This window comes from Odocoileus virginianus, chromosome 11, assembly GCF_023699985.2.
Source record: "Odocoileus virginianus isolate 20LAN1187 ecotype Illinois chromosome 11, Ovbor_1.2, whole genome shotgun sequence".
NCBI classification, from domain to species: domain Eukaryota; kingdom Metazoa; phylum Chordata; class Mammalia; order Artiodactyla; family Cervidae; genus Odocoileus; species Odocoileus virginianus.
The window spans coordinates 12,288,134-12,315,615 of record NC_069684.1 but is presented as its reverse complement, the minus strand read 5'-3'; the positions used below and the strand labels follow the sequence as shown (position 1 = coordinate 12,315,615).

Genomic DNA, 27,482 nt, shown 5'->3' with positions numbered 1-27,482 from the left:
CATTACACTATAACCTTACCAAAAAAAAAAAAAAGAGAAGCCCTATTATTAAACCAAATTTCATATATATTCCTAAAATTTTTTTGTGTGTTTTGGTTTTTGTTTTTAATATAGTATTTTTAAGAGTCTAACCTCTACTCTAGATTTTTAATCTTTGTTTTTCAGTATATGATATAATTGTGGACATTTAAGAATCAAGATTCAGTTCCCATTTTTATTCAGGAGTGTGTTGATTATTCTCTCCCAATCTTGACTCTCCATTTTCTACCTCAGAACACCTCTATTTCCTCCTTTCCCCTTCTCTTCCCAATCCAATTCTGTGAATCTTTGTGGGTGTCTGGGCTACGGAGAACACTTTGGGAACAGATAACTGCGTAGATCTGTCTCTCTCCTCTTGAGTCCCCCTTCTTCTCCTTCTGCTCATCTCTATCTCCCTCCTCCCTCTCCTCTTCTTCATGTAACTCTGTGAACCTCTCTGGGTGTCCCTAACAGGGGAGAATCTTTTCACCATTAACCTAGAAGTTTTACTATCAGTGCTGTATAGTTGAAGAAGTCTTGAGACTACTGGAAGAATAAAACTGAAATCCAGAGGCAGGAGACTTAAGTCCAAAACCTGAGAACACCAGAAAACTCCTGACTACACGGAACATTAAGTAATAAGAGACCATCCAAAAGCCTCCATACCTACAATGAAACCAACCATCACCCAAGAGCCAATAAGTTTTAGAGCAAGGCATACCACCAAATTCTCCAGCAACGCAGGAACATAGCCCTGAGAGTCAACATACAGGCTGCCCAAAGTTACACCTAACACATAGACCCATCTCAAAACTCACTACTGGACACTCCATTGCACTCCAGAGAGAAGAAATCCAGTTCCACATGCAAGAACACCAATGTAACCTTCCCTAACCAGGAAACCTTGACAAGCCAATCGTCCAACCCCACCCACTGGGAAAAACCTCCACAATAAAAAAGAACCACAGACCACCAGAATAGAGAAAGGTCACTCCATACAGAATAATCTAAACAAGATGAAAAGGCAGAGAAATACCCAGCAGGTAAAGGAACATGAAAAATGCCCACCAAGTCAAACAAAAGAGGAGGAGATAGGGAATCTACCTGAAAAAGAATTTAGAATAATGATAATAAAAATGATCCAAAATCTTGAAAACAAAATGGAGTTACAGATAAATAGCCTGGAGACAAATATTGAGAAGATGCAAGAAATGTTTAATAAGGACCTAGAAGAAATAAAAAAGAGTCAATTAAAAATGAATAATGCAATAAATGAGATCAAAAACACTCTGGAGGGAACCATGAGTAGAATAACAGAGACAGAAGATAGGATAAGTGAGGTAGAAGATAAAATGATGGAAATAAATAAAGCAGAGAGGAAAAAAGAATCAAAAGAAATGAGGACAACCTCAGGGACCTCTGGGACAATGTGAAACGCCCCAACATTCGAATCAGAGGAGTCCCAGGAGAAGAAGACAAAAAGAAAGGCCATGAGAAAATACTCGAGGAGATAATAGCTGAAAACTTGCCTAAAATGGGGAAGGAAATAGCCACCCAAGTCCAAGAAACCCAGAGAGTCCCAAACAGGATCTACCCAAGGCGAAACACCCCAAGACACATATTAATCAAATTAACAAAGATCAAACACAAAGAACAAATATTAAAAGCAGCAAGGGAGAAACAACAAATAAGACATAAAGGGATTCCCATAAGGGTAACAGCTGATCTATCAATAGAAACCCTCCAGGCCAGAAGGGAATGGCAGGACATACTTGGAGTAATGAAAGAGAATAACCTACAACCTAGATTACTGTACCCAGCAAGGATCTCATTCAGGTATGAAGGAGAATTCAAAAGCTTTACAGACAAGCAAAAGTTGAGAGAACTCAGCACCACCAAGCCAGCTCTTCAACAAATGCTAAAGGATCTTCTCTAGACAGGAAATGCAGAAAGGTTGTATAAACGTGAACTCAAAACAACAAAGTAAATGGCAATGGGACCGCACCTATCAATAATTACCTTAAATGTAAATGGGTTGAATGCCCCAACCAAAAGACAAAGGCTGGCTGAATGGATACAAAAACAAGACCCCTATATATGCTGTCTACAAGAGACCCACCTCAAAACAAGAGACACATACAGACTAAAAGTGAAGGGCTGGAAAAAAATATTTCACGCAAACGGAGACCAAAAGAAAGCAGGAGTCATATCAGATAAAATAGACTTTCAAATAAAGGCTGTGAAAAGAGACAAAGAAGGACACTACATAATGATCAAAGGATCAATCCAAGAAGAAGATATAACAATTATAAATATATATGCACCCAACATAGGAGCACTGCAATATGTATGGCAAACGCTAATGAGTATGAAAGAGGAAATTAATAGTAACACAATAATAGTGGGAGACTTTAATACCCCACTCACATCTATGGATAGATCAACTAAACAGAGAATTAACAAGGAAACACAAACCTTAAATGACACAATGGACCAGCTAGACCTAATTGACATCTATAGGACATTTCACCCCAAAACAATCAACTTCACCTTTTTCTCAAGTGCACACGGAACCTTCTCCAGAATAGATCACATCCTGGGCCATAAATCTAGCCTTGGAAAATTCAAAAAAATTGAAATCATTCCAGTCATCTTTTCTGACCACAGTGCAGTAAGATTAGATCTCAATTACAGGAAAAAAAATTATTAAAAAATCAAACATATGAAGGATAAATAACACGCTTCTGAATAACCAACAAATCACAGAAGAAATCAAAAAAGAAATCAAAATATGCATAGAAATGAATGAAAATGAAAACACAACAACCCAAAACATATGGGACACTGTAAAAGCAGTGCTAAGGGGAAGGTTCATAGCATTACAGGCTTACATCAGGAAACAAGAAAAAAGCCAAATAAATAACCTACGTCTACACCTAAAGCAATTAGAGAAGGAAGAAATGAAGAACCCCAGGGTTACTAGAAGGAAAGAAATCTTAAAAATTAAGGCAGAAATGAATGCAAAAGAAACTAAAGAGACCATAGCAAAAATCAACAAAGCTAAAAGCTGCTTTTTTGAAAAGGTAAACAAAATTGACAAACCGTTAGCAAGACTCATTAAGAAACAAAGGGAGAAGAACCAAATTAACAAAATTAGAAATGAAAATGGAGAGATCAGAACAGACAAAACTGAAATACAAAGGATCGTAAGAGACTACTACCAGCAGCTCTATGCCAATAAAATGGACAACTTGGAAGAAATGGACAAATTCTTAGAAAAGTATAACTTTCCAAAACTGAACCAGGAAGAAATAGAAGATCTTAACAGAGCCATCACAAGCAAGGAAATCGAAATTGTATTCAGAAATCTTCCAGCAAACAAAAGGCCAGGACCAGATGGCTTCACAGCTGAATTCTACCAAAAATTTAGAGAAGAGCTAACACCTATCTTACTCAAACTCTTCCAGAAAATTGCAGAAGAAGGTAAACTTCCAAACTCATTCTATGAGGCCACCATCACCCTAATTCCAAAACCAGACAAAGATGCCACAAAAAAAGAAAACTACAGGCCAATATCACTGATGAACATAGATGCAGAAATCCTTAACAAAATTCTAGCAAACAGAATCCAACAGCATATTAAAAAATCATACACCATGACCAAGTGGGCTTTATCCCAGGAATGCAAGGATTCTTTAATATCTGCAAATCAATCAATGTAATACACCACATTAACAAATTGAAAGATAAGAACCATATGATTATCTCAGTAGATGCAGAGAAAGCCTTTGACAAAATTCAACACTCATGTATGATTAAAACTCTCCAGAAAGCAGGAATAGAAGGAACATACCTCAACATAATAAAAGCTATATGTGACAAACTCACAGCAAGCATCACCCTCAATGGTGAAAAATTGAAAGCATTTCCCCTGAAATCAGGAATAAGACAAGGGTGCCCACTCTCACCACTACTATTCAACAGCAATCAGAGCAGAAAAAGAAGTAAAAGGAATCCAGATAGGAAAAGAAGAAGTGAAACTCTCGCTGTTTGCAGATGACATGATCCTCTACATAGAAAACCCTAAAGACTCTACCAGAAAATTACTAGAGCTAATCAATGGATATAGTAAAATTGCAGGATACAAAATTAACACACAGAAATCCCTTGCATTCCTATACACTAACAATGAAAAAACAGAAAGAGAAAGTAAGGAAACAATACCATTCACCATTGCAACAAAAAGAATAAAATACTTAGGAGTATATCTACCTAAAGAAACAAAGACCTATACATAGAAAACTATAAAACACTGATGAAAGAAATCAAAGAGGACACAAGCAGATGGGGAAATATACCGTGTTCATGGATTGGAAGAATCAATATTGTCAAAATGACTGTTCTACCCAAAGCAATCTATAGATTCAATGCAATCCCTATCAGGCTACCAATGGTATTTTTCACAGAACTAGAACAAATAATTTCACAATTTGTATGGAAATACAAAAAACCTCGAATAGCTGAAGTACTCTTGAGAAAGAAGAATGGAACTGGAGGAATCAACCTGCCTGACTTCAGACTGTACTACAAAGCCACAGTCATCAAGACAGTATGGTACTGGCACAAAGACAGAAATATAGATCAATGGAACAGAATAGAAAGCCCAGAGATAAATCCATGAACCTATGGACACCTTATCTTTGACAAAGGAGGCAAGGATATACAATGGAAAAAAGACAACCTCTTTAACAAGTGGTGCTGGGAAAACTGGTCAACCACTTGTTAAAGAATGAAACTAGAACACTTTCTAACACCATACACAAAAATAAACTCAAAATGGATTAAAGATCTAAATGTAAGACCAGAAACTATAAAACTCCTAGAGGAGAACATAGGCAAAACACTCTCCGACATAAATCCCAGCAGGATCCTCTATGACCCACCTCCCAGAATATTGGAAATAAAAGCAAAAATACACAATTGGGACCTAATGAAACTTAAAAGCTTTTGCACAACAAAGGAAACTATAAGCAAGGTGAAAAGACAGCCCTCAGATTGGAAGAAAATAATAGTAAACGAAGCAACAGACAAAGGATTAATCTCAAAAATATACAAGCAACTCCTGAAGCTCAATTCCGGAAAAACAAATGACCCAATCAAAAAATGGGCCAAAGAACTAAACAGACATTTCTCCAAAGAAGACATACAGATGGCAAAAAAACACATGAAAAGGTGCTCAACATCAGTCATTATCAGAGAAATGCCAATCAAAACCACAATGAGGTACCATTACATGCCAATCAGGATGGCTGCTATCCAAAAGTTTACAAGCAATAAATGCTGGAGAGGGTGTGGAGAAAAGGGAACCCTCTTACACTGTTGGTGAGAATGCAAACTAGTACAGCCACTATGGAAAACATTGTGGAGATTTCTTAAAAAACTGGAAATAGAACTGCCATATGACCCAGCAATCCCACTTCTGGGCATACACACTGAGGCAACCAGATCTGAAAGAGACACGTGCACCCCAATGTTCATCGCAGCACTGTTTATAATAGCCAGGACATGGAAGCAACCTAGATGCCCATCAGCAGACGAATGGATAAGGAAGCTGTGGTACATATACACCATGGAATATTACTCAGCCATTAAAAAGAATTCATTTGAATCAGTTCTAATGAGATGGATGAAACTGGAGCCCATTATACAGAGTGAAGTAAGCCAGAAAGATAAAGAACATTGCAGCATACTAACACATATACATAAAATTTAGAAAGATGGTAATGATAACCCTATATGCAAAACAGAAAAAAGAGACACAGATGTACAGAACAGACTTTTGGACTCTGTGGGAGAAGGCAAGGATGGGATGTTTCAAAAGAACAGCATGTATATTATCTATAGTGAAACAGATCACCAGCCCAGGTGGGATGCATGAGACAAGTGCTCGGGCCTGGTGCACTGGGAAGACCCAGAGGGATCGGGTGGAGAGGGAGGTGGGAGGGGGGATCGAGATGGGGAATACATGTAACTCCATGGCTGATTCATGTCAATGTATGACAAAACCCACTTCAATGTTGTGAAGTAATTAGCCTCCAACTAATAAAAATAAATGAAGAAAAAAACACATTGGGGACAAGAAGACTGGTTTCTAATTCAATTTTAGCTTTTATTGTCTGTGAGATACCGGAAATTACTTACTATCTCAGAATCTCACTTATTCATCTGTAAATATATATAGTAGCATCTACTTTGTAGGATTATTGGGAAACAGAATTTGCACCTATTAGAATATTTAACATATGGTTCATTCTCAATAAATCCTTATAATAATAATATCATCTCTTTGCACATGTTATTAATAAACATTTGACATGAGTATGTTTGTAGCAATTTCAAAAATTGTGTTAAATAATAGATGAGTATTGATAATCATTTTTATCTTACAGGAAAGGTTTTAGACATTTGAAAAATCTTGTGGTATTAAAAGTCTAGGATATGAAAAAAAGAGCCTAGATGGTTTGGGGAGTATGTGCTATTTAATATTATATATAATAATTGTTATTGAAAAGTTCTCTTTAGTGGAGAAATCTAATCCATAAACAGGGTTTTCTTTTTTTTTTCATAAACAGGGTTTTCAAGAGCATTTACTTATTCTTGTTCAGGCTCAGATATCATTTGCCTGGAATCTTTCTGTTTTTTTCTTTTTTGCATGTGGATGTCTAGTTGTTCCAGCACCATGTGTTGAAAAGTCTTTGTTTTTCCCTTTGTATTACCTTAGCTCCTTTGTAAAAGTCATTTGATTATTTGTGGGTTGGTCTATTTTTGGGTCTGTATTCTGTTCTATGAATCTATTTGTCTATTTTTTCATCAATACCATACTGTTCTGATTATACTAGCTGTTATTATTTTACTGATTTCTAATTTAATTCCATTGTGAGAATAGACATTGAATTTTTGTTCCATGTGAGCTTAAGAATAATATGTATTCTGCTGCTGTTGGATGAAGTAGTTTATAGTTGTCAATTATGTCTAGTTGATTGATGATTTGTTGAGATCAACTCTGTCAATACTGATTTTCTGCCTGCTGGATCTATCCATTTCCAATAAAGGGGAACTGAAGTCTCAACTTACGATAGTGGATTCTCAATCTCTTTCTTCTTTTTTTCGGTCATGCCAAAGACATGGAACTTCTTAGTTCCCTGACCAGGAATGAACCTGTGCCCCATGCAGTCGAAGCACGGAGTCCTAACCCATGGACCACCAGGGAATTCCTTCAATTCTCTTTCTCTCTCTCTTCCTTTTGTTTTTTTTTTTTTTGGTGGGAGGAGTGTGTGTGCTTTTTGGTAGTAGTATAAGACAATATGCCTGTTTTTAGGCATTCACCTTTTTATGATTGATAATTTCATTTATGTGGAACAACTTTGGCCCTTCAGAGCTCTTCTGAATATGGAAGGTATTTCTGTTTGACAATAATCTTGAATAAGAATTATCTTGAAAGATTTTATATGCTTCTGTCTTTTTAAACAAGATATGCTTATTCATAACTTCATTTCATCTTATTGTTGTTGTAAATCTGAACATAAATTACTCTGTTGATAGAGTGATAACTTCAGAAATTTTTGAATACTTTATAACATTTACTTCTATATTTCACTACTGCTGGTTCTTTTGAATCTGTTCTTTAATTTTTTTTTCTGCCTCCTTGCTTTTAGACTCACTTCTTAGTATTGTCAGTTTCTTAGCTTCTTTTAATTAGTTATGGACTTTTCAACCAGTTTAGCAAGTCTATTAAAATTATGAAAAGTAGGAGTAACTTGGGTTTCCCAGGTGGGTCAGTGGTAAAGAATCTGCCTGCCAATGCAGGAGACACGGGTTTGATCCCTGGGTCGGGAATGGCAACCCAATCCAGTATTCTTGTCTGGGAAATCCCATGGACAAAGAAGCCTGGTGAGCTACAGTCCATGGGGTTGCAAAGAGTTGGCTATGACTGAGCACGCATGTGCACACACACACACACACATGCACACAAACATATACAGTAGTAACTTATAAATGTGAAAGTGAAAGTGATGTCGCTCAGTCGTGTCCGACTCTTTGCTACCCCATGGACTGTAAACTACCAGGCTTCTCCATTCATGGGATTTTCCAGGCAAGGGTACTAGAGTGCGTTGCCATTTCCTTCTCCAGGGGATTTTCCCAACCCAGGAATAGAACCTGGGTTTTCTGCATTGCTGGCAGATGCTTTACCCTCTAAGCCACCAGGGAAGTTTTTGAGTCTCTCCTAAAACAAAAATGCTTGAACTTTAGATTAAGACTGTAATCTTTTCAGTTGCTCAGAGAATTTTGTGAATTCCTGCTTTCCCATTCTGCTTTGGTGAGTAGAATTGTTTGAGAACTAATTTCCAGTTAAGTGTTTAATAAAGTCTTCTACCTGTTAATATTTCCTATGTGCATACAAGCTTTTAGGCTAGTAGAAACTTTTGACATTGTCATGTATGGTTTTAACAGATATGTTAAAATTAAGTGGTTTGCTTGTTATTGTTTTAGATCCAAAGGATTTTGAAAACTGCTCTGGAAATGTTATACTAAAAAAAAGGCGGGGGGGGTTTATTGAACAGTAACAATAAGAACAAGCAAATTTAGATAATGCAAACATCTTCCTCTGAACTTCAGCTTTCTAAGGCAGGTCTTACTTATCACCCAGTACAAAGCCTGATTGTACACGGAGAAAGCCTGCAGTCCTTATTTACATTTTTCCTCAGGGCTTGATAAACCCTGTAAAGTAGGGACTGCAAAGCTGTCCTAGCAGTCACGCTGCAGGGACATTTTAAAGCATGATCTAAACGTCTCAGTCGTCTGTGCTACAGAGAGGAGAGGATCAATAAAGGAAGAATCTCAAGATCAAAGAATGTTTCTGGTATGCATGTTACTTCCTTTCAACTGGAATATTTTCAATTTGTCTCAAGGAAGGAATGAGAACAATTTGCTTGAATCCTATATTTCAGGTTTGTTTTAAATTCATTATCGTTTATTTTCTTCCAGGTGGAGCACCATTATTCCCACAAGTTCACAGTAGTGGTGCTGCGTGCCACAAAAGTGACAAAGGGAACCTTTGGCGACATGCGTAAGTTCCCTTATTTGCTCTTCTGTTGAAAATATGTAAATATGATTCACTCTTCAGTGGCTTGAGTTCGACAAGCCAGGGGCTGTCCCTTCTTCAGATGTGATTATCTTTGTCTACAGCTTTGAACGCTAATATTTTGAATGGTCTCTGACGCTCTTTTATCTGTTGGGATAGTGTTCTACATTGACTTTACATCAGTTGCAAGTTCAGTTCAGTTCAGTTCAGTCGCTCAGTCGTGTCCGACTCTTTGCGACCCCATGAACCGCAGCACGCCAGGCCTCCCTGTCCATCACCAACTCCCGGAGTCCACCCAAACCCATGTCCATTGAGTTGGTGATGCCATCCAACCATCTCATTCTCTGTCGTCCCCTTCTCCTCCTGCCCTTAATCTTTCCCAGCATCAGGGTCTTTCCCAATGAGTCATTTCTTCACATCAGGTGGTCAAAGTTGCGAGTACTTGGAGTCAGATAAAATGACTGTCCTATGATATGCAGAGTTTCGGATTTCAAAGACATTTGTATTCTCCTTTGGAAAGAGGACTAAGTCAAGACTTTAAATTAACTGCCTCTGTGGGATATTGTGCCTATAGGAATTTTTTTACAGTGCAGTTTATTTAATTCTTACTCCTTTAAGTTGTGTTTTTTATGTGTGAAAATAGCTATAGAAACTGGTGTGGGACAGTTTGAAGTGATGTGACCGAAAGCCTGAGGATAATTTTGAATTAACTTGTTGGCAGTGTCCGTCTCTATGTTTTAAAATGCAGTTTTCCTGGTTAATCTTACCATTCAAACGACTGGGAGTCATGGATGTGGGAATACAAAGAAAAATGAATGAGTACTGTGATGCTGAGTTGGGTAAAGTTAATTGTAGATTATTGCTAAAATATGGAAATGGAAATCTACCTCTCAGAATGGGTTCTGAGGAAAGAATGTAGATTGCCATTAATCAGTCTGGGCAACAGGGAAGTCTTTCCTGCTGAAACGGCATTTAAACTGGTACTTGAAGGAGGAGGATCTAGTGCTCAGAGCAGGGAGAGTCTCAAGCAGGGAAAATGGCATATTCAAGGGTGAGAGAAGGGCAGAGTACTTGTGAGGTCGTGAGCTGTTAGACACACAACAAAGGTGAAGGAGACCGAGACTAATTCAACAAGGCTGCACTTTTATCAGAAATGCAGCAGGAAGAACTTGATGGTGTTTGAGTCACAAGTCACATGATTGGCCCTTTATTTTAAAAAATATTTGTTTTGCTTATGGTTGCTGGGAGAGGGGGGAAGGATGGCAGGAAAACATAGTTAAGGGATTTGGGAGGGACATGGGCACACTGCTATATTTAAAATGGATAACAAACAAGCTTCTACTGCGTAACACAGGGAACTCTGCTCAATGTTATGTGGCAGCCAGGATGAGAGGGGGGTTTGGGGGAGAATTGATACATGTATAATTATGGCTGAGTCCTTTCACTGCACACCTGAAACTATCACAACACTGTTGGTCGGCTATACTCCAACATGAAATAAAAAGTTTAAAAAAATGATCTTGCCATAGTATGTTAAATATATTGGAGGTGACTTTAGAATATACTTTTTATATTTAAAAATAGGAGTGACTTGAGCTTGTTAAAATCACAATGAAAATGGGTCGAGAGAGAGAGAGAGAGAGAGAGAGAGAGAGAGAGAGGTTAAATATTAAGGAATGACGAATTTGAGCTCAAGCCTTCAGTGATTGAAGAAGAGTGTCCAGGAAGTTAGTGAAAGTTGGAAATAAGGGGGTGACCAAGAGGTGGGATCTGATGAGCAGTGCTTCTCAGGAGACATGATGGAACAAGGACAATTTCTTTACATCTAATCTGGATCAGGGATTTATTTTCTAAATTTTATCTCATACACTGATATACTTCAATTAATCATGCTTCTGCCAATGTTTTTATTGTTATTCTTCTTTTGCTTTTAATACTATGAATTTTCATCAATTCAATGAGAGTTCACTAGAAGAAACGTAACTGTGAAAAAGAAGCCAGATCAGATGCCATATTTAAAATCTGGTAACCCTGTGACCTTGAGAAAAGCACATGCCTTACAACTCTAGAGGTTGTACTGTTAGTTAGAAAAGCCATTTATAATTCAACTAAAGGCTATGTCAGTGACTCATCAGCCATGCAAGTTACTGACCTAATTTGACTTTAAAAAATTTAGTTATCTCTTATGCAAAGTAGTGTGGGCTTCCCGGGTGGCTCAGTGGTAAAGAATTCGCCTGCCAAAGAAGGAGACACAAGAGACGTGGGTTCAATCCCTGGGTCAGGAAGTAGGAACTACTTACCTTGGAGTAGGAACTGGCAACCCACTCCCATATTCTTGCCTGGAAAATTCCATGGACAGAGGATCCTGGAAGGCTACAGTCCTTGGGTTTGCAAAGAGTCAGACACGACTGAGCACATACATATAAAGTAGCAGCATCCTCTTCTGTTCTATCAGTTCAGAACTCTGTCCTAGAGAGACAAGGAGCTTTACTATGCTTGAGGTGAAGTGACCAGCAGTTCAAATTCTACTGTGAATCTCTTCAACTAGTGGGGATCTGATTTCTTATCAGTCAGTACTTTCTCCGTAATCCTCAGGCACTTTGGCAGTGCTTCTTTGTTGTAGTTCTGGAGAAGGAAATGGCAAGCCACTCCAATATTCTTCCCTGGAGAATCCCATTGACAGAGGAGCCTGGAAGGCTATGGTCTATGGGGTTGCAAGAGTCAGACACAACTGAGCGACTAAGCGCACACACACACGTTTATTGTAGTTAGGACTGGAAAGAGAGTACTGCCACAAGTGTCGTTTTAAACCTGCTTGAAAAAAAAACACAAAAAAACCTACTTGAGTTGATATTGCTAACATTATTCAAAAATAAACATGAGACATTAATTCATCTCACAAAATAGCCAACAGGTATGTTTTGGATCCCCATAGTGTATACATCCCAGGTTGAACTCCTGATTTCCAGAAAGCTTGTTATTTATTTATTTACTTATTTATTTGTTGGCCATGCCAGGTGCCTTGTGGGTTCATAGTTCCCTGACCAGGGATTGAATCTAGGCCCACAGCAGTGAAAGTATCAAGTTCCAACCTCTGGACCACTAGGGAATTCTAACCATGAAAAGAATAGTCACCTGACATTAATCACTACTGGAGGAGGGATTGTGTTGTGAGATTCTCTTAACATTTTTAAACAGCATTTGTCATTTGACTTTATCTTGCTTGAGTTATAATCTTTTCCTGAGGGGGAGGAATTGTCGTCGCCCCTTGATGTCACCTTGATGAGTTTACAGAAAGAGAGTCTTAGAGAAATAAATTCAATAATAAGGGTTGGTAAGAAAAAGTAGAGGGACAATACACAGTGCCAAACTATTTTTGAAAAGTTGTAGGTGATTATTGTGAGAAAAGCCATGTGCCGGCCCGAGCTGTCACTTTAAGAGTTTTTTTTTTTCTTTTAGTTGGAGGTTAATTACTTTACAATATTGTAGTGGTTTTTGTCATACATTGACATGAATCAGCCATGGAAATACATGTGTTCCCCATCCCGATCCCCCCTCCTACCTCCCTCTCCACCCGATCCCTCTGGGTCTTCGCAGTGCACCAGCCCTGAGCACTTGTCTCATTTAAGAGTTTTGATGGCATTGCTTGGTGAGCTTGATCCATACAAACTCTGTTTACCTAGTAAACAGAGTTTGGCATGTTTGTGCTTAGAAGTTCTTTAAAGATAGCCAAGGATAGAACTATAAAAAGTGTCCTAAGATCTGCAAAGGATGACAGGAAACTACGCCCACTTCTGTTGTTGATAGTGTCTACATTTATTTAAAAAGGCAAATTTCCATATAGTTTTGCATGTTGGTAGAGAAGCATGACTGATTGCTATTGGGTTTTTCAGTTTTTCCTGGGCATGTGGCAGCTGTCTCAAGGATGCCACTTTAATCAAATAGCTGACATCTAACAAAATACCTATATCTGATTATTTTTTTAATCTAATACTAAGATTGTATATATTTTTTATTTTGTCCCTTGTAAAGTCCTCCTATTCTAACTAATCTCATTTCGGAATACCATCCCGCGTTGCTAAAACATCATCATAGCATCAGGAGCACCCCACAGTCTCTCTTGAGAGGAGTAAGAGCTGACGTTTGAATCATAACATCACACTCATTTCCTTTTTTTAGTATTTTTTTAACCTCAGAGCACTGGGCCAGCCAAGGACAAGACAGCCCCTTCCTAGACATTGCTGTTAATCTCAGTGTTCAAATGTATCATGAATACCCAGGGCTTCAGGGCCAGCCTTTCCCTGCCTTCTTATGCTCATGCCACAGGAAGACGTAGTTTGAAGTTCAGATACGCACCTGACTCACCATGTTGTTGCTTGGTTGCTAAGTCGTGGCCGACTCTCTGTGACCATATGGACTGCAGCACGCCAGACTCCTCTGTGCTCCACTCGCTGCTGGAATTTGCTCAAATTCATGTCCATTGAGTCGGTGACTCACCATAGACTTATTTTTAAAAAAGTAGTTTGCATTAATTTGACCTGACCAGGAGCCAATCAGTCGTGCCAGTGCCAAGCATTGGTTGGACTAGTTAATATTATATTAAATATTATATTAAACTCTGTATTTTGCATTGCTCCTTTCCTCGTCTAACAGAAGATAATATATTTGTAGAGTGAGCACAGCGACAGTACAATTTCAGTTGGTTATTTAGTTTCCTTTATGCAATATGAAACAAAGCTCACGTCCCTGGCCACAAATCTCATTTTATAACCAAATAAGATAGCTGGCACAAATGCTGTAGCTCCTTCATTGAATTTCTGTTCCTTTAAAAAAGTTGGGGGAAACAGATCTTGTATGACAACAGGTGATAATGGAGGCTGTCCCAGAATTCAGAACTAGGTCGATGAAATCATTGGCTAAGATGAAATCCCTAAGGATGATATCAGGTAATAAATACCATGGTGTTCTTGAAACAATAAAATACCCTATCAATGCTCAACATTTTTAGTATCCTAATTATGCACATGTACTGTGAATTCTTGTCTTGTTGGATGCTAGACTACAAAATTAGCATCATAAACATTAGGGCTTCTAAGGACAGTTATAGAAATGCTGGTAGATCTTCTTTCAGCATTCAGGAGACAACTAAGCTTAATACCAATGTTTAAACTCTATGAAGAAAATAAAAATACTTGGGTGAATTGTGAACTCTTTGTATTTAAACCAATTTTTACAAGTTCTTCCTGCTTAATATTTTAAGGAAACTTTTCAAGGTTCTTTTTTTTTTTTAAGGATTCCACACTTTAGTTTTTCATAATGTCTTTGTCTATGGGTAATGTGTATTTTATTTCAGATAAACTCAGCAAGATCTCCATCAAATTCCTCATTTTTAAATAGCAGATCTGAGGCTGACCTAATCGCTCCAGATAGTGCTTCTCACCCTTTAATGTGGCTATGAATCACCAGGGGATATTGTCCAAAATGCAGATTCTGATTCAGAAGGTCTGAGGAGTAGATTCTAACACACAAGTGATGCAGACATTGCCCATCTGTAGACTGCATTTGCGGGGGCAGGGTCTAGAGCATTATGTTTGCTTATTCTGAGTCTGGGGCTTCTCAGGTGGTTCAGTGGGTAAAGAATACACCCGCAGTGCAGGAGACTCGGGGGACGGGGGTTTGATCCCTGGATCAGGAAGATCCCCTGAAGGAGGGCATGGCAACCCACTCCAGTATCCTTGCCTGGAGAACCCCAGGGACAGAGGAGCCTGGTGGGCTACAGTCCATGGGGTCGAAAAGAGTCAAACACAACTGAGTGACTAACACACACATATCCCGAGTCCACTGTGCTTAAAAGCTCAGAGAAATGAAAAAACATCGAAACTTTTAAGTATTCCAAAATGGGCAAAGATTCTAATGTTTTGGGGTTTCTGCTGATTTGCCTTTTCTTAAATGAAATAACCAAGAACACTTTAATACTTTTTATTTTTAAAATTCCTATAAAGGATTAATTACATGACTCAATATATTATCTTTGAGAAAAATGATAGAAATAAACACAAACATCTTAATTATATCCACACAATTATATTACAAAGTTCTGAAATTTATAATATAATTGCATGATCATTTTAGATGAAAGCAATGAAGAGAGTAAGGCATCTATTTTTACCATTTCAAAGGTCAGCGTACACACTTAAAGTGAAATGATTGGACATATGGAAGGTAGTGTATACCTGTACAAATATAGGGCACTCTTTCTCTCATGTACATAAATATACTCTCCCTGTCATATACACAAATATACTTTTCCTCTCATATACACAAATATATTCTCTATAAATATTTTAATATAGTTTAATGCTCCCTCAACTTAGTAATCTGTGATTTTATTAAAGACATTTCTAAGAACCCAGGCAGGGTAAATTTAGGTACTCTGCTTTTCTTTGCTGTAACATGGTGAAATACTATTTCTCTCTCTGCAAAGAGCTTTGACTGAGATGTGTACTTGAAGTGTGTTGACTGCAGGAAGTTTGGATAAATGCTTATCATTACTGAGAACTTGGCTGTTCTTCACAAAAGAAGTTTCAGTTGTCAGCTTATTGTCAAAGAATGCATAAAAACATAGTTATTCAAAAGGAATGGAAGACTTTTAAAATATTCTGGACCACCTGACTTCTTGTGGGGATTCAGTAAGAACTTTGGATTTGTACCCCTTGGTGGTCTGTGGAGAGAGGAAACACACACACTTGTGGCTTCACTCCTACTTTCTGGGGTGGCGTGGAGTGAGGGTGAATCAACAACAGTACTGATGCAGGGCTTGTGACCTGGAGCATGCAAGTGGAGCATCTTTAAGATGGTTTGAAGTAGACTTTGTTTACACCTATTCATATGTAAAATAGGCATCAGGTACTAATTGTTTTCAAGTGTTCAATTCCTTTCGAATCATTCTGTGCTGCTTTTTATGTTTTTCAGTCCTATGGAGTAATTACTCTAAGAGTTCACACATCTCTGTGTAGTGAAACGACTCTTCTCCACACTAATCAAGTCCATAAAATTTCATCTTTTATGATTTTTCTAAACCACGTAAACTTTGGCTCTGAGCCCCTGGCTCACAGATTAGGTGGGGGATTATGGGTGATCTCTCCCTCCTCGGGGTCCTTCAGGTATTTTAGTCACTTAGTGCTGAGTTTCTCTTGCGACCCCATGGACTGCAGCTCACCAGGTTCCTCTTCTCATGGGATTCTCCAGGCAAGAATACTGGAGTGGGTAGTCATGCCCTTCTCCAGGGGATCTTCTTGACTCAAGAGTTCAAATCCAGGTCTCTTGCATTGCAGGTGGATTCTTTACCCTCTTGAATCACCAGGGAAGCCCTCGGGTACTTTGAGTTGCCTATAAATCAGGAGTGGGGCCTGCCATAAGCCTTGGCTGCTGTCGTTGCTATCAAACCTTCAGCTAAATGTTGTTTGCATGGATCCGGGCTTTCCACTTGGACAGGCACTAGGATATGTCTCAGAGCAGTCTTCCTGGTAATCACAGGCCACACCAGAGAGAGACTCTCCCCCTGTGGTCAGGGCTGCTGTGCTTCCAGATCGGACTCCGTGACCATCCCGTAGTCATCACGCTGTGCCCAGTACAGCAGAAGCATGACTTTTCAACTCTTGTAGAAACTTCAGAAAATCGAAACTCATTTGAGCTTTAGGACAGGTAGCCCTCTTAACTCCAGTCTTGTCTCTCCAAAGCAGCAGTCTGAATCCTGTTACCTCTAGACCATCCAGAGGATTAAACTTCTTCAAAGGATGTGACTCCCAACACAAAGTGTTAATAATTCCCTGGGAAAGGCAGTCAGAACTCATCCTTCCTATTTGTAAATGTTGGGGCGAGAGGCATGGTGTTGGGTCTGTATGTAGAGAAGCATTACCTATTCAATCTTTTGAGAATCTTCATTAGCAGCAAGGGCAATGTTGAAATTACTATGAAAATACATTATCCTCTCCTATAGCCCTTTGAAAAAATTTTTTTTGGCCACAACATAGGGAATCTTAGTTCATGACCGTAAGGGATCTTGGTTCCCAAACCAGGGCTCGACCTCAGACCTCCGATAATGGAAGCAGGGATTCTTAACCACTGGACCACCAGGAAAGTCCCTTCCTCTAGCCATTCTTGAGTTCCACAGTGATCAGAATCTCCAGGGAGGAGGCAGGATGTATTTATGAAAGAACCTGGTCTTCAGGGGCAAAATGCTACTCATTGGTCTTATGTCTTCAGGCAAGTTTCCTCTGTCTTGTTTTTCCTCATCTTAAAGATGTTGAGAGAATTCAGTGAATTGATATATGTGATGCATTTACATGCCTCATGCATAGTAATTACTCAATGAATATTATATATTATTGTTAAAATGATTTTGGATATGAATGTAAGAAGACATTGATTTCTTAAATATAACCTTTAAATGAATCAAAGAATTTTCTATTTAGGTAGATTGTGCACTTGATATAATTTTCAGTTTTTTATCTTGGAAATAGGAAATTTCCATTCTGAATTTCTGTGTTGAGCAGATGATTGGATCCTTCCCCCCACTCTACCCCCACGCTGGTCTTTCTTTTTTAAATTTATTTATTTTTTGATTGAAGGATAATTGTTTTACAGAATTTTTTCTGCTTTTTTTTTTTTTCTTTTTCAGCTCAAGAGAAATGGTGGAATGGTGCTTCCACTGTCTTGTTGATACTCTTGAGCACAATTTACTCCTTTGGTGCCTTGACAGCTGTCCAGGCCTCTGTTTAACACTCATCACATGCAGAAATTCCCTGGTGGTCCAGTGGTTAGGACTCTGCTTCCACTGCAGGGGGCCAGGATTCAATCCCTGGTGTGGGAACTAAGATCTTACAAGCCACATGGCATGGCCCCCCAATGAAACAAAAACAACCCCCTCCCACAAAATACTTGTCACATGTTCTTGTAAGGCAGGGGCCTATTTCTTAATTTTTAGAAAATAAGTGCTTGAGTCTGGAAGATATCAGAGAATTTTGGATGAATGAATAAAATGCATAAATATGTATAACTATACCTTTCTTCTTGGATATTGCTTCCTTTTTTGCCTCACTAGAGAGAGAATGGAGAATCCTATGGATGGAGGAGCCTGGTACGCTGTAGTCCATGGTGTCGCTAAGAGTCGGACACGACTGAGCGACTTCACTTTCACTTTTCATTTCCCTGCATTGGAGAAGGAAATGGCAACTCACTCCAGTGTTCTTGCCTGGAGAATTGCAGGGATGGGGGAGCCTGGCGGGCTGCCATCTATGGGGTCGCACAGAGTCGGACACGACTGAAGGGACTTAGCAGCAGCAGCAGCAGCGAGAGAATTAAAAAAACGATTTCATACTGCATTTTTGTAGATTATAAGCACTTCTGCTATTTTTATCCATAGCTACCCAAAATCTTCATGGGTTTCAAACTTGGATTGATTTATAACATAATTAATCTTTTCTTGGATTAATTATGGAATTGCAAATACTTCTTTTTATAAATGGCACTGCTGTTGTCACCTCTTCTGAATCAAACTTTTTCCTAACGTCAGTTGTGATTGAACATGAATTTTGGTTTACTAAATATATTTGTAATATTTTTGAGTATCCACCCATGACTCTAAAAATTCTGAAATTTCCCAATGGGCTTTTTATGGAAAATAATTTCAAGATGAGCAAAGTATTCTGGAACACACACATCTGTCTCTTATCTCTTATCTAGTATTTTCTATGTGGTAGGAAAATAGAAGTGTATTAGAAAGGCTTTGTTGTTCTGAACGTAATTAGAATGTCATGCAATTTATTAAGTTGTCAAATGGTTTTGTGAGTATGGTTAGTCTTTTCCCTCTCTATCTAAATTTCAATGGATTTTTTTTGTTTGTTTACAGGTATATATTTGTGTGTTTTAGGTAAATGTAGTGAATGATACTATTTTGTGATATTTTGTTAACATCAATGGATCCTTGGTGGATTTCACCACGTTTATTCAATAAATGGATAAATGGAGATATATTCCATTTATCCATGGAGATAAATGGAGCTATATTCCAGTGGTATATTTGGCAGCCATGCTTTTGTGAGATAATTTATTAGTAGGTTCCTGTCAAGGTGAAGAGTTATTACCAGTAGTAAAAGGGACATAACCCATGTGTTCTCTTTTTATTTTTTTAAGACCTATCAGTAATGGATCCTACTCACCTGGTCTTCCAGGAAATTCCCTCATTTAGTTCTTTATTGTATATATATCTTATACTTAAGCTTCTTCATCTTAAAATCTTTTTATACATGTTTTTCATACATGTTCTTTAATATCTCAATGTTCTACAAAGTATCTTTAATTTTCTAAAGTTAAAGAAAAAAACCCCTAATTTTTAAAACCATTTTTACAGCTGAGTGATGATAACCTCATTGTTATGTGCTAAGTAGACGCTCTTTGTCTAAAATCATATACCACTTCTATTAATATATTGAACCGCTATGATTAGTATCTAGTGAAATTAAATTAGAAAACAGGTTAAATGTTTCTTAAATTTCCAAAGAAGAGCATACTGTTCAAGTTTTCATTTCAAAAAGAGTAGCTCTACTGGTCTAAAATTTATGAGAAGACACTTATCATATATATTATTTTAGTATATTTAATATTTTAACTTTTTTTCTTAAAAATAAAGTTGTATGATGCAGAGATTGAAATGACTAAAGTTAAAGTTCACTGAGATCTGGTATGAGGGGTTTTGTAGACTTTACTACTCTTTGGAAGCACTTTTACCTTCTCAATCCTCATTTGATGTATCAGTATGTTTTTCATAAAATATTTTAGATAAAATCCTAGACAAAATTATTTTAAGTTAGTGTTCAAAGGGTAATCTAAACCTTCAGGTGCAAAATGAAATAACAGTTCTGAAATTTCAACTTTGGAAAAGAAATGTTACACATAACCCAGTGCTTATCCCAGCATTATTAATGTCATCAATGCATGCTGAGCATCTGTTGCGGACTCAGTACTCATTCAGTGTCTTGCAGAAGGACAAAAGAAATGAAGGCAGTACTTATGGTAGATCCCTTTTTTTAGAGTGCCTGTTTCATACCAGCGGGGAAGCTTGGGCTAGTGGTTTGGACACTGACTGTGTCAGGAGCTGACTTATTTAGATTCGCATCTCTCTTCTCCTTCATTAACCATGTGAGTTTGAGCAAGTTACTTAGCTTTCCTAAGTCTCAATTTCCTTAGCTGTTCAGTGTGGGATAATAATTGTAGCTTCCTCCTAGATATTTTTAAGCTGAAGTATAGTTGATTTACAATGTTGTGTTAGTTTCAGGTGTATAGCACAGAGATTTAGTTATGCATGCATGTGTGTGCTTGCTTAGTCGCTTCAGTCGTGTCCAACTCTTAGGGACCCCATGGACTATAGCCCTCCAGGCTCCTCTGTCTATGGGATTTTCCAGGCCAGAATACTGGAGTGGGTTGCCATTTCCTTCTCCAGGATATCTTCCTGACCCAGGGATTGAACTCGAGTCTCCTGCTTCTCCTTCATTGCAAGTGGATTCTTTACAGCTGAATCAATTATGCGCGCGCACACACACACACACACACACACACACACACATGATTTTTTCAGGTTCTTTTCCCTTATAAGTTATTACAAAGTGTTCCCTGTGCTATATAGGAGGTCCTTGTTGGTTATTTATTTTATATATATTAATGGTAGTGTGTTTATGTTAACCTTAAGCTAATTTATCCTTCCTCCCTCCTAAACTTTTTTTAATGAGGATTAAATGAGATTATGAAATCCTTAGAAAAGTCCTTGATGCATAATGTACACAATTTATTTGTTAAATGAATAAACAAAAATGCTAAGCAGAGTTCTTAGGATTTTATATTTCATATACTCATTTCTATAGCACTGTGAAATATGTGATGTTGTTAATTTTACCAGTGTAGGGATTTGTTTAAAGACATTAAATGAATAGCCCAGAGTCACACAACTGTTCTGTTTTGAGGGGAGAACTCAAACCTGTCTCACGCTGATGTCTGTTCGTGCAGCAGCTTTGCCTTCGAGCTATTTATAACCTAGTTGGGAAGATGAAATGAGTGTAAATAGCTCAGAGATTGTGTGTTTAGATTACACAGTATTACTAATTTTGAAAAGTGTTGACAGTAGCTTCTGAGAAGGCTTTGCAGCTTGAATAGAGGTGGAGATGGGTTTTATAACTTAAGTAGAGTTTTAATGCCTGGAATGGATATGGATGTAGGGACATTTCAATTTGGAAAAAAAAATAAGGAAATATTTTAAAAATGGGATTGACATAATCCATCTAATTACACTACTTAGGGAGTTTGGCTAATTTCTAATGATTTATCCCAAAAATAAATATCAGTTAGCAGGTATAATGCCCTCTAGTGCAGTGATTCTAAACTGGTGATTAGTTTTGGCCCCAGGCACCTTGGGAAATGTCTGGAGACATTTTTATCTTGATTTATTTTTTATTTTATTTTTTAATTTATTTGGCCACCCTGTGAGGCATGTAGGGTATTAGTTCCCTGACCAGGATCAAACCTGCACCCCTTGCATTGGAAGCATGAAGTCTTAACCATCAGACCACCAGGGAAGTCCCTGGAGACATTTTTAGCTGTCACAATTGGGAGATCCTGCTGGCTTCTAGTGGGTGGAGGTCACAGACAGTGCCCAGAGAAAAGGATTATCTACCCTCAAATGTCAGTAATGTCAAAGTTAAGAACTCCTGTTTTAATGAAAAAGAATTATTCTTACATAGAGCGAGATTACATATACATATAATATATTGATAAATCCATATAGCTAAAATTAATTATATAAATATATTAATATGATTTATAATACTACATAAGAATTTCTAGAGATTTACTGTCTCTAGCCTAAAGGGATTCCAAGAAACATCCCTAGTTTATGAATCTTTAAAACATTCCAAGCAGAAATGCTGATAACAGAAGTATTTTTGTTTTCTTCCAAAAAGGTATCATAGGGATTTAAGTAAGAGGGAAATGCAGGCAACAATGAAACTTGCTGTTCTGTTTTAGATCTATGCTTATCTTTCTTTGGGTCATTTTCCATATATCTTTGTTCTTTCATCAACACCAGCGTTCTTTATAATAAGTCATTTTTGCTAAATGCCAATGGTAGCTTGCTTCGTTACTTTAGTAAGTCAGTTGTTAGTACAAAATGTACCAAGTCAATTGTGAGTAGATGTTACTGGGCTTTCTGACATCTATTTGGCTGATGGTACATTCTGATAGTTTCATGTGCATTTCAAAAGGAAACATGTGACCCTGAGAAGACACTGTGAAAGATCAGAGGCTGTGAGAAAAAAAGAAAATGAAAAAATAGGAGGTGTTCAAATTGGAGACTCTGCCTGATAAAGAGATCCCCAAACAGTGTTAGTAAAATGGCTTCATAATTTCAAATGAAGAAAAAGCATTCTATAATTATTTGAGTTCCTAGGCAATGCTGCCTTAATTATAAGGATTTTGCACATCTCTCAAATGGCAACCCACTCCAGTGTTCTTGCCTGGAGAATCCCAGGGACAGAGGAGCCTGGTGGGCTGCCATCTATGGGGTCGCACAGAGTCAGACACGACTGAAGCAACTTAGCAGCAGCAGCAACTCCAGTATATACAGAATCACTGTCAAAGATCTGTTTTACTAAACCACATCGAATTCTTCACTAACTTTTCCAGCTTCTGCATTTCCAGCAATTTGCAGGGGTTGCCTTTCAGCACCTATTGCCATAACAATTCTAATTTTGAATCCATTCTGGAGGGAGTAGGGGCTGCTACTCATAAACCCTTGGCACTTTGCCCTACTTTTTGAGTTATTAAGGAAGGCCCTGGGATTTGAAGATTTTCTTATTTATTCATTTATATTTGTGTTTAATACTTGGAAATAAAAGTTAGATACAAATGCACTTGGAAAAAAATAACTGACAGTGATATTTGTGCATTAAAATACAAATAAATGGGGTAGGACAAAGTACTAGGGTGTATGAAACATACTAACAAAGACTAGAAAGAAATTAGAGAGGAGAGATGGTTGTGCCTATAATGAAAGTCACCACTTCTGCAGTATTGCTGAAAGCTAGTTAAAGATTATGTGGAATTATTTTTGTTTTATGAAGATGAGGCCACTAGGAGACATGATTGGCAGTGCCCGATGTAACCCGAGAGGAAAATAGAAATGGACTTATGAACTAGATAAGGGAAGCATAGAGAGAACAGCTCATTCCATGCATCTTTTAAGTGTACAGTCTTTGGACCCTTATCTTGGATAGTCTTAGGACAAGGACAAAGATTTGAATAATCTTTAGTTATGAATGACTAGTGTTTAGTTATCAGCTAAACTGTCCAATGAAAACACAGTGATATGCTTAAGTAAAAGAGAAGCAATGTTCTCTTGGATAGAACAGATGCTTCTGCCATCAATATGACCGTGCATTGTGTTTGAAATATGTGGATTCCAGAGATGCTCCATGGCCTGAATGTTCTAGTGCCTATTGGAGGAGGGTCACTGACCAGAAAGAAACCTGGGGTCCAGTGGGGGAGGCCCTGGTAGGCCTGTTATCACAGTGGTTAGACTTGCAATGAAGGTCAAAAGTGTTTCATGAAGACAAGTATGGCAGCATTACAGAGAGTGGCTTGAATGTGGGAAGATAAGCAACAATGAAAATTGTGTGACTAGTCCAGGTGACTTAGTTGAACTGGGTAAGGGACATTTTGAGAGGAACTGAGGAGCCAGCATGTTAAAGGTGAAATGAGTAAAAGTTGGAAACAGGAGCTATGAGGAAAAGAGAGTGACTCTCATGTTTCTGGCTCAAACAGCTAGAAATGATGGTACTATTCAATAAAAATAACAAAGTCAGGAAAAAGAACACGTTTTTATTTTAGTTTCTTAGGTTTTATTTTGCTTTGTTTTTTCTTTCCATTTGCATTTAGGGAAAAAATTTCAAAATGGACTACTTAGCAATAGATGATATATGGGTGTGTAATCAAGAATCTTGTGTTTGTCCTTTCCTCACGGCTGCAAGGAGGAATGTATGATGGCTGCCATTTCAACCTGAAGAAGATTGGCTTTAGAGAATCTGAGAATAGTTATACTATAGGACTGATATGTGCGTGTGACTTGAACGGTGCACATTGGGTATTCTTGACTGTATAGGACTTCCCTGGTGGTCCGGTGGTGAGAACTCTGTCCATCCCCTGCAGGGGACATGGGTTTGCTTCCTTGTCAGGGAATTAAGATTCCCACATGCTGTGTGATAGGGCCACAAATAAACCTCAAAACTGTATAAATAGCTGTGATAATTCCTTTTCAAATGGCTTTGACTACATGAGCACTAATTTTTTTAAAGAGTTCAGTTTCTTCTAAAACATTCTAATGGAGATGTGTAAGATCAATGAAGAGAAAGTCCTTAGTTTAGTGGTAAGTTGGGGGTAAAATATTTCAGATACAATGAGGAAACAGAGATGTAGTTAGGGAATCAGAAAAAAAGAGATATTTTGAACAGAAAAGAAGATAATTGCATAAAGGGCATTGCATATATGCCAAATCAAATGAAAATTGAGAAAAAAAACTTATTGAATTTTACATTGAAGTTACGATAGGGGCATGGTGACTGTCAGGAGTTGATGAGGGGAGAAAGTTGATATAGAGAAATGTTTGTTAAAAAATACACAGTTCCAATTATAAGAAGAATAAGTTCTGAGGCTGTAATGTACAGCATGCTGAGTGTAGTTAATACATTGTATTATGTTTCTGGGACTTCCCTGGTAGTCCAGTGGCTAAGACTCTGCACCCCCAATGCTGGGGACGTGAGTTCCATCCCTGGTCAGGGAACTAGATCCCACGTGCCACAACTAAGACCTGGCACTGATAAATACATCTAAAATTTAAAAAAAAAAACTTGTATTATATTCATGAAATTAGCTGAGAGAGTAGATCTTAAATGTTCTTACCACAAAAAAGAAAAGGCAGTTATGTTAGGAAATGGAGGTGTTAACTAGCTCAACTGTGGTAATCATTTGGCAGTAGGTATGTGTAGCAAATAATCATATTGTATGCCTCAAACTTACACAGTGTCATTTCTCAATTACATCTCAACAAAACTGCAAAATAAGAGAGAATAGACTGATTATGGTAATAAAATAAGGCAGAGCATAATAGGTTAGGAGTTTATGGGTAATGGGCCTTAGAAGCAGTAAATATAAACTATATTATTTTTCCAAAAACGTTGATGAAAGAGAAGAAAAATCTTGAGGAATTGGCAGAATCAATTAAAATTGTGTTTGTTTTTTAGAATAATCAATGTTTGTTTATATTTATAAGTTGAAAGGAAGTAGCCATGCCCAAGCAAATATTTACAGGTTACATTTGGGGTTGGGGATAAATAAACGAGAAATCTCTGAGAGGAGGTGGAATAGTCTGAAATTGAGAAAAGAGTATATGGAAACTTTTTCTTCTAAGACATCAGGGAAGAATTTAAGTATGAATAAATACAATTTCCTATTATAAATATATTTTTTAAATTGTGAGGGATGGGGAAGAGAAACAAGAAGAGAGCATTTAATCCTCTCCTTCTTGTTTTCCTAGTGAAGTGTGAACCCGAATTGTTTTCTGAGATGAGAAATAGTGAGTAGGGTAGGTGACTCGAGAAAAGCAGTAAATGTTTGAACAACTACATGGAGGATGGAAATAAAAAAGAATAGGGATTAGTTATATGTTTGTTCAAGTTAATAGTTAAATGATCATTGGACTATGCTGATGTAACTAACAGTGGAGCATTCCTGTCTCCTAAGAGCAATTTAGAAAATACAGATTAAATTAATTTTTTAAATGTCTGAAAGATTTAAAAGCCTCTGAGTCAACTAGGATTTGAGGGACTAAGATCTCAGTGAGAATAAAAGGCATTGAATTAGGTCCAGTATTCTGCTAGCCACTTCCCACTCAATCCACTGTGGAATCTCAGTGGGTGTGGGGGTGATGGGGATGTGAGATGTGGCCAAGTAGTGAAGAAGCAGGGAATCCACTAGAACTTTGGCAATCTCAGAGGACTTGGGGATATGAAAGCTGGATTTCAGAACCAAGTCAGTTAGAATTTGAGGGGCAAGATTCCGGAGAGAGGGGAAGCATAGAGAAGCCTGGAAGTCAGCACCTTCACCATGTGTAGGAGCCAAATCTGTAATTTATACAAGGCAACAGGCTAAGAAGCCGACACAAAATAGAGAAAAGCAAAGCAGCGTTGTTGGCAGTGTCATGGTGCTAAGAGGAAAAGAAAAATGGGTATCAGTACTGCCAAATAAAAGGGGCCAAGGACACACCCCAGGCTCTCAGTTGAGAGGTTTTGGATGAGAGTGGATAAGAAGTAGACTGAACTTTAAGTCAAGTCAGTTTTTGATTTAAGTCAAGTCAGTTTTTTATTAAATTGAGCAGATTCAACCCATTCTCACTGCTTGCCAGAGAATAAGATGGGTGTCTGAGGAGGTAGATCTAGCTCCTCCACTTCTTCATGAAAAGTTCTGGGCATTCAGTCAAGAATTGCCCGGTAGACCAAAAAAATAAGATCAGAAATAAATAGATCCCTGAGTACTGGGTATGAACTTTAACCAAGATTAATATGTTCAAGAAAATAGATGTTCAAGAAAATAGATGGAGAATTCTACCAGGGATCCAGATGCATAGAAAAGAAGCAAATGGAAAATTTGAAACTCAAAACACACTAAATGAAAATTGAAGTTCAGTAGATGGGTTTGCCATAGTTTGAAGGCAGTTGAAAAGAGAATTAGTAAACTGAATAGGCCAGTAGAAAGTATCCAGACTAAAATACAGAGAACAAAATGTGAAATAAAATATAGATTAAAGTATAATGAATATCTGGGGTATGATTTAAAAATCTCTGGGGAAGAGAAAGAGAATGGGGCAGAAATAATGTTTGAAGATATAATGGCTGAGAATTTTCTGTCACTGATAAAAAGGCTGTTATGAACTCAAGGGTAAATACAAAAAAATCAGATATTATGCATATTGCATTAAAACTGTTGAAAACTAAAGGCAAAGAAAAAACATCCTAAAAGCATCCAGAGGGGGAAAGATATATTCAGAATAGCAAGAGCTGACTCATTGGAAAAGACCCTGATGTTGGAAAAGATTGACAGCAGGAGGAGAAAGGGGCGACAGCGGATAAGATGGTTAGATGGTATCATGACTCAATGGACATGAGTTTGAAGAAACTCTGGGAGATGGTGAAGGACAGGGAAGCCTGGCGTGCTGCAGTCCATG

At 37.8% G+C, this 27,482-nt stretch overlaps 1 protein-coding gene across 1 annotated transcript in view; it reads left to right on the top strand.

Moving 5' to 3' along the window:
• Positions 1–27,482, top strand: part of PLA2G4A (phospholipase A2 group IVA) — a 163,083-nt gene that overhangs the window by 40,713 nt on the left and 94,888 nt on the right. Inside the window, exon 3 of the mRNA XM_070473935.1 lies at positions 9,064–9,145. Within this exon, the coding sequence (XP_070330036.1) occupies positions 9,064–9,145 (82 nt within the window). The remainder of the gene's footprint in view (positions 1–9,063; positions 9,146–27,482) is intronic.